This window comes from Suricata suricatta, chromosome 3 (genome assembly GCF_006229205.1).
Source record: "Suricata suricatta isolate VVHF042 chromosome 3, meerkat_22Aug2017_6uvM2_HiC, whole genome shotgun sequence".
NCBI classification, from domain to species: Eukaryota; Metazoa; Chordata; class Mammalia; order Carnivora; family Herpestidae; genus Suricata; species Suricata suricatta.
This window is the reverse complement of record NC_043702.1, coordinates 106,212,775-106,221,202: the sequence shown is the minus strand read 5'-3', so window position 1 is coordinate 106,221,202 and position 8,428 is coordinate 106,212,775. Positions and strand designations below refer to the sequence as shown.

Genomic DNA, 8,428 nt, shown 5'->3' with positions numbered 1-8,428 from the left:
GAATGTCAGTTCTGTGATGCTCACAGTTCACACCATGCAGGATCACTCAGGGAAAATACTAGGGTTGGTCTTGAAGAAAAAGGCAAGGTAGAAACTGTGGGCAAGAATTTTTATAATGGTTTCCCGGGAAGTGAATGGCAAGGAAGAGTAAGAAGGATTAGGACTAGCTAAATTGAACAATTCCGGTGGACTCGGGCACCAGAGTTCCCACTGGCTGTCTGGCATAAGGCTTTGGACGTAATACTGTGGGTGGATAGTGGCCCAGAATGTGCATATCAAACCAGTAAAGTGGTTGATGGTGTGAACTTAATTGGATGCTTGAGATAACTCACTGGTCTTTAGCCAGGGCTGCAAAACTGGTTTTAGAATTTTTAAGAAACTGCATTACAGGGGGTCACTGAGGTTTTTCAATATTGATATTTTATTCATATTTTGAAAAATTCTAGCTAATATTTCTCCAAATTTTTTTTCCATGTTTTCTTCTTCCAAATATTTTCTTTTTCCTCTAGGATTCCACTTAGCATATTTTGTATTTTTACTATTGCCTTACAGGTTATTAACATCTCTGTTCATTTATATTTTCTTCCCTCTTTGCTCTTCAATTTGGATAATTTCTATGAACCTGTCTTCACATTCACTGATCCTTTCTTTTGCAGTGTTTAATATTTTAAGCCCATCCATGAGATTTTTAAAAATTGTATGTCTCTTTGTATCTGTCTTCATTCTATGTATCTTCCTTTTCAATAGATACTTTAAGGTATTTATAATTATTTTAAAATTCTTATTCGGTAATTTCAACATCTTGCTTGTTCGTGCTTGCTGTTTGATTTTTTTCTTGGTTATGTGTCATACATTCCTGTTTCTTCTGATGTCTCCTGATTTCTAATTGTATACTGGACACTCCAGGTGATATAGTGTAGAGACTTTGAATTGTTGAATTTTGTTTAATAGGAAGTCAAGTTATTAGCAGATCACCTTGATGTTTTGAAGACTTGATTTTAGGCTTTAGTAGAGTGGGTCTGTTTTAGTTCTGCCCTTAGTCTTAGGGCCTCAACCTGAGTTCTTAGATGTGGTTCTCATTCTAAACAAGGCTCTCTAGATTTTCAATGAAAACCCTAAAAATTTACAATGCTTCTCTAACCTCACGAGTCATAAATCCCAAACTTTCCCTCCCCAGCACCAGACATCCACTGAAATCTCCACTGAGCTTTTCCAGATTTCCAGTTGCTTTCTTTTGGGCTCCCTGGAATCCTACCTAATTCATGCATAATTTAGGAGGAGTCAGCCAGGAATTGGAGGGGAGTATGGCAGGTGAACTCAAGGCTGTGTTCTCCTCCTTTCTGGGATTTCCCTCTCAATTCTTTCCAATTTTAGTATATGTGCTGCCAAAACGAGCACTCCCTTTCAATTCCAAACTGCTCCAACAGCCCTGAGTCCTGAGTTCAAGTCTAGTCCCAGCATAGGAGTTCAGAGAATCTGCAAAATGTTCACACTCTACCATCCTTTCTGTTATGGTGAGCCCTGCCTGTGGCAGTTCCCCAAGGCTGGGGACCTTGAAGAGGCACGGGTGCTACTGTGAGAACTGGTGGCAACTGGACCCAGCCCCATCACCAGAGCAGATGTGCAGGTAAAGCTCTCCTTCCTGTAGGCCTGCTTCTTCCGTGAGATGAAAGGGTGGGATTTTGAGCTCTAATGATATGTCCTTCCTAAACATAAAAGCCCAATGACTGACCAGACAGTTTTAAAGAAGACAAGGAAAAGTTTATTGTGTTGAGCAGACCTTATTTTCATTACAGTACCAGGAAATTCATTCTCTACTCACTGTGGGGGCTCTGCAGACATCTAGGGCCCCAGAGCTTGTTCCCAAGAAAGGGAGGGGCAGCACCTGGACCGATGTTGCATTTAATGAGCAGGATTACAGTAAAACAGAGCAGTTATAAAGAAGGTCTTCTAAATATATAGTTTTCTGTAAAAATCCCAGTATTTTTCTTCATTTTTCTATGTTTATCTTGTTATTATCAAGGGTAACTTGTTGGAAAACATGGTGCTTGATCATTTTTTTCTCAAATCATTTGCCTTGAATTTTGCTACTTTTACTCTGTTGAGGAATTATGCTCACTTCTCTGGACATGTAAATAATGATGAGTAAGGCAATGCATAAATTACAGGTGGTATGAAGACCTTAGCTCATAACCCTAACTTGTTTCCTCTTAAATCTTCCACATTTTGCCTCTGTATTGATGGGTAATTTAAGACTCAGGAGACAGCCTTTTGCTTGCAAAATCATTATCAGGGAGTTTACACTTAATGCACCACTTCTGGGGAGCATGCAGCTGCTTGAAGTTGATTTTATGGTTTCATTTTATAAAGTGTCAGCACTCCACAGCACCCTGAAGGGGAGAGTCCGTCTGCTTGGTGCCCTGACCTGCTACTACCCACAAGTGTCATTTCTGAATTAGATCAAGAGATCAAATAGCAAATGAAAGAAAAATTGGTGTCCTCTGTATAGTTTGAAATTTTAATTACAACCTGAGTTGATAAAGTCAAATTTGCTTGCAATTACCAAGGTCATGATCGTTCTTCCCCCACTACATCAAAGACGGGGAAAACATGAATTTAAGTAAAAAATGTTATCCCTTCCACCACACCAGACACATGACAGCTATATTTAAGTTAACTCTAATCATCCCACAAAAATGTCCCCATAAAATCAAATACTTAAAAAATTATTAAAATAATACAATGGAATATGTACTTAAATAACTTTGTGCACAATGCACTTTCCATTTGTTGTTGCCAAGGAAAACCTTTCATTAGGTGATTTACCAAAACATTTCCTTGAAATCTGACGCCTACCATTGAGAAAAACACAGTAGAAATTGCCTCGTAACTCATTCATGGCAATTTTAGAAAAGGACTTCTTTCAAGTACTCAAGTTTACTCACGGGGGAGATGTAGGGTAAGAAGAATTTTACTCATTGCTAGGAGGTGGTGTCTGACCTGTTCCAAATGACCGTGGCATCAAGTATGACTCGCAGCTACAGGACATGGCAGTTTCCTTCCTATTACCTGGGCCCGTCCCTCCTGAAAACTCCACTGGCACCACTGGCTTCTGGCCTTTCGTTCAGGGACCGTGTCTCTGCAACTAGAGAGCAGTTCATTCAAACAGAGCCTCCACATGGTTTGTAACACAAGGACTTGAGGAGAGAAGAGTTCATGAGTTCATTAAGCTCCAGTCCTAGAAATGATTTCTGAAATATATGTAAAATTTTGCTCTCCCATGAGCTGAGTTCACAAAACACAAGGGTCTACTGTAAGGCTTACACATGCAATAGGCAGGCAAACTGTATGTTTCCATTGGAAATCCACATTTCGAAATTCTACACCTTACCAGCCTTATGGAAAACTAACATGTCATCACTCTCAGTGTGATCAGTATCAAGTACAATTTTAAAACAAAGGCACCCCGCCCCACCCCAGCCCCCAGCTCCAGCAGCAGGCTGTGTGCACGGGTTTTGATCTCAAATACCACTGTTCATAGAACACACAATCTCACACTGTTGCATGTCATTCTGACATGTCACATTATTTCACATCACTCTGGCACTGATTCACAAAGAAAATTTCTCATTATGGCATGATGAGAGACAAAAAAGAAATTATATATGAATGACGGTTAAAAACAATGCACTGTGAACAGTTTCCAGAAGCTTGAGCACTTCAGTGCAATCAATTTTTGCTTCTTGGAAAAAAAAATCTCTATCTTTTCAGTCACAATTTGCTTTCGCACAGTAGAGTCGATGAACAAAGCTGGCCAAGACCAAACTATAGTGGTATTATCATTTCCTATCAAACGATATCATTATCATTAGAGGTGCATCCTGAAAGATGCTGTTGCCAGGTGAACCAAGAGAAGGAAGCAAGGCCCTAGACCATTTCAGAAGCAAACGAGTCTTACATGTTTAGAATCGACGCCTGGGAAGACTTGTGCTTAAGGTGGTGATGGACAAGAGCCGTGCGGACACATAGGACACAAAGAACAGATTTCACACTGTCCCTTGCACACGTGGAACGTGCAGGAGAGACCTGGTGGAAAGACATGGAGAAAGGTGGCCCGCTCCATGTCCCAAGGGACCCAGCATTTAAAAAGCACACCCCAATGACTTTAGTATTTCCTGCTCAATCTCCCAGAAAATCAACTCGGAAAGTGCAGAGTTCCATTCATGGCTATAGACTGAAGCAGCGGCTGCAGATGCCTCTCTGAACTACGATGAGGCTGAACACATGTGTTTTGCTCTAATTCTATCCCTGTAGTGGCTCTGACCAGTGAGCAGCAGGGCAGGGGGGACCCAGGCTACGGCCTTTGTCAACAGCCATGATTCTGAGGGACCTTTTCAGTCTTGGATCAATATATCTAAAAATTTGAGCTCCCTTCTTCCCAAAATTTAATGGAATTTTTAAGCTCCTTCAGACTGACTGAGAGACTCCTAAGCTAACTTTTACTTATGTGACTATGGAATAAATTACTTGATATTTGCTATAAGACTTTGATTTCTAAAACAGACTGCAAATCAACATTCCCTGACTTAGAAGAGTGAGGATTCAGCGCTTATTTGTAGCCCCTCCTCACATTTCTAAAGAGCAGGCAAAATCTGAGGGATGAAATGGTTTGCATTGGAAAGAAGTGCAGTCCATGGGCGTGCTCTGGCTGATGGACCCTGCAGCCTGGGCAGACAGAGGAAAAATTCGAGAATCTCACACCCATGTAGGCCAAAACACAGCAGGAGACTCCCTGTGGGTGCCTCTCAACACTGCCTAGTCACCAGGAGAAGCTGCTCCAGGAGGGCCGTTCTGGGCCAAAAGACACTAAAAGCAGTGACCAAAGGGCTAATGCTGCTTCAAGATGCAACTATGTGTGGTCAGAACAGGTGGTGGGCCAGCAATCTCAGCAAATCAGCAGCCCGCAGCACTAAACTAAAAGGAACAGAGGACAGCGTCCAGAGAAACATGGATTACACAGACAACATCTCTCCTGTTCTCAGCTCTAGGAGTCCTTCGTAGAGAAGAGTCAGAACCCACTTTGCCTGGGTCTGAGAGCCCCCCGCCCCCCCACCCAGAGGAGCAGAAGGCGGATGATGTGACAGCCTTCCTGAGGGAGCCTGGAGCCCCTGAGATGATCACCGGAAGGGCTCACTATGGCTGTATCCAGTAAGGAAATCAATAATTTTTTTTTAAGTGGGAAGAAAAAGCAAAGACTTTCACAAATACAAAAATTATTTACAAAACAATTAGTTAAAAAGTTTACTGGGGTTGGGTGGGGAATAAGAATAATGTTTTCATTTCAAGTGAGTCACATGGTACTGATGGTTTATAAAAGGAAATGGCCAATTTCTATCTTCTTCACCTCCCCCCAAACACCCCAAAGTCCTCCTCCTCCAGATATGTTCCCGACCCTCACCCCAACCCACCCCATCCTGTCCCCAAATTAATCTGCCTGGAGCCACTCTCAGAGACACATGATTGTTGGTTGGGTTTCAATTTAGCAATGACCCTAATGCTGGAAGAGACCACAAGGACATAGGTGGGCACGGCACACACCGCTAGGTGTGTGGACCTTGGACCAAGCTTCTGCCACCACAGCGCAGGCTGCAGACTGTACTCCGCTGCCAGTAAACTGAGGTAAGGAAGAACATGGTGGCTCTGGCTGGTCGGCTTCCTGTGGTGGTGCAGCATGTGTGTGCTCTTGGGTGTAGGCACCACACACTCATGCTCATCCAGTTCCTCGGCCATTTTCCTTTCTGGTTAAAAGATTGCTCTTTATAGAGCCCCAAAAGATCAGCCACTTGTCTTCCTCTGAGGTACAAATCCAATAGAGCCTTGACTCCAAAGATCCAGAGCCCACTGGTGTGCCGAAGTCAAAATCAAATGCTCAGAATCAAAAGGTGGGGCACACCTGCCCAGCCAGTTTATCAGCAGTTGTAAAGACAGATCAGAAAAAACTAGCATTTACTATAAAAAAAGTGTTTTTTCAAATCCTCTCATGAAGATCATAATTCTTCTCGTTTCTGAGGTCCTATGGAAAAGAAGAACAATTGAAAATAAAATAGTTTATCCTCAAGTTACAAAAATGTAGACTGGATGTTTCTTCTGCTACTATAACCTGTTAACTGTGGCCCCACCTCTATTTTATCTCTTTTTTGAAATTTTTAGGAGCTTTGGTTTGGAGTACAAATATTTTAAGAGTAAAAACATATAAAAACAAATAAAAAAGACCTTTTTGTTTTTAAAAACACTGAAACTAACTACCTACATACCTCCTACTCCAGCAGAACTTGTTTTCGCAAATAACAATCTTTATTTCTGGTAAAAATACACACATTTTTAGTCAAGATTCTTCTTTTTTCATTTAATAACACATATACACATTTCCCTAAGTAAAAGTGTAGCTCGTTTACCATTCTCTATTCTTGGGTGTTTAAACTTATTTACTGAGGAGCCTGGGTGGCTCAGTCAAACATCTGACTCTTGATGTTGGCTCAAGTCATGATCTCACGGTCATGGGACTGAGCCTCACACAGGGTTGTGTGCTGACAGCATGGAGCCTGCTTGGGCTTCTCTCTCCCTCTCTGCCCCTCCCCCACTTGCTCATGCACTGTCTCTCAAAATAAAAAAATAAACTTTAAAAATATTTGGTTTTGGGCACCTGGGTGACTCAGTCAGTGAAGCATCTGACTTTGGCTTAGGTCATGGTCTCACAGTTTGTGGGTTTGAGCCCCACATTGGGCTCTGTGCTGACAGCTCAGAGTCTGGAGCCTGCTTTGGATTCTGTGTCTCCCTCTCTCTCTGTCCCTCCCCGACTAGCACTCTGTCTCTCTCTCAAAAATAAACATAAAAAAATTTATTTAAAAATTTTTTGGTTTTTAAATAACAAATTTTTAATTTTTATCACTTTTTTCTTGTGTGAACTTAAAGTAAACTCTCAAAAAAGGGATTATTGAGGGTACAAGCATGTTAATGGTTTCTGCTTTTTAACAAGGACCATTCTAATATATGGAGCTTTGGTAAGGTAGACCAAGAGCACTTTCCTCATCTCCCCAACAAATGGCATTATCAGTATCAATCTGCATGTTTTTCAATGGAGTGTATATATATAAATTTTTTTTAATTTTTTAGTGTTTATTTTGAGAGAGAGAGACAGCACAAGCAGGGGAGGGGCAGAGAGAGAGGGAGACAGAGTCCAAGGTAGGGTCCAGGCTCTGTGCTGCCAGCATAGAGCCCAACGTTGGACTCGAACTGACAAACCATGAGATCATGACCTGAGCCAAAGTTGGGACGTTTAACCAACTGAGCCATCCATGCGCCCCTGAATGGAGTATTAATGACAGATTCCTTTAATGTGGCTAGTATTTTTTTCAACTTCACTTATTATTTGTGTTTTCCTCTTATTTGAACAGAATTGTACATTCTTTACCCATGTATCAATGGAAATCCTTCAGGTGTTACTAGTGAATCTGAATTATTTTTATGCTGAATAGCCAGCTGCTTGGTCATGATCCTTAGCAACATGGTACAGTCTTCAGGATGTTAGGTGAGTCATTCAAGATCCATGTTCTATGGCTGATTTTTTAGAATTAGTTTTGAGCCAAATAATGTTAAAAATCTAGAATTCAGCTTATTAATAGGTTAAAAATGGTTACTTTTGTATTCTAATGATTTCTGTCAACTGTATACTATTTGAGATGTACACAGAGTAGAAACGCTACTACATGAAGATTGAGTCCCTTCTATTCTTAGCCTAAATTAAATACAAACACTCCATCTTCCAATTTGCTTCTTTAAAAGAACACTTTTTTTTCCCTCCCAAATCAATATATACTCTGTCTTGACCCTAAATATGTTCATTTACTAGTGCCTGGACAGACATAATAAAAAACCAAGGAATCTGACAAAATATACCCAAAATAATGTCAGGCTTAGCTTATGTATTACAAAATTCATGAGCCTAAATAGCAGTAATCTCAATTAAAGCATTTTTTCTCAAAAAAAATCAAAAAAGAAGAAAAGGGAAAAGAAAAGAAGGCAGCAACTGTATTAATACATTCTGTTTAGAGGGCCAACTAAAAAAGGAACATAAAAATATACACTAGTTAATATCAGGATGGAAGGGCTGAGACTCTTTTTATTCATTATTCTGTTGTTTTTGGCAACAAACACAGATGAGAAATGCGAAGGCTGGAAGGACACGGGGCCTACCTTCCCAACGTGGCTGCTGCGCTGGCCCCGCCTCGTCCAGTGCTCCTGCCTCTTTCTCCCTCTGGAACCGGGTCTGTAGCTGCTTGATCTCCTGGTCATAGTCCTGCCACTCTGGGACAATCCGAACCGCGGCTTCCAGCTTGGGCTCTTTGGTCATGGGATTGTTACACTGTGA

The 8,428-nt window shown here is 41.2% G+C and overlaps 1 protein-coding gene across 5 annotated transcripts in view; it reads right to left on the bottom strand.

Annotated features, from left to right (window-relative positions):
- Window positions 1-2,504: 2,504 nt before the first annotated feature.
- The window catches only part of UGGT1 (UDP-glucose glycoprotein glucosyltransferase 1), a 108,696-nt gene continuing 102,772 nt past the window's right edge, over window positions 2,505-8,428 (bottom strand). For all 5 annotated transcript variants that reach the window (XM_029934798.1, XM_029934795.1, XM_029934794.1 and 2 more), the window contains 2 exons: window positions 8,254-8,422; window positions 2,505-6,073 (listed from right to left, as the gene is read on the bottom strand). In XM_029934798.1, coding sequence (XP_029790658.1) covers window positions 6,048-6,073; window positions 8,254-8,422 — 195 coding nt within the window. In that variant the 3' untranslated portion in view covers window positions 2,505-6,047. The remainder of the gene's footprint in view (window positions 6,074-8,253; window positions 8,423-8,428) is intronic.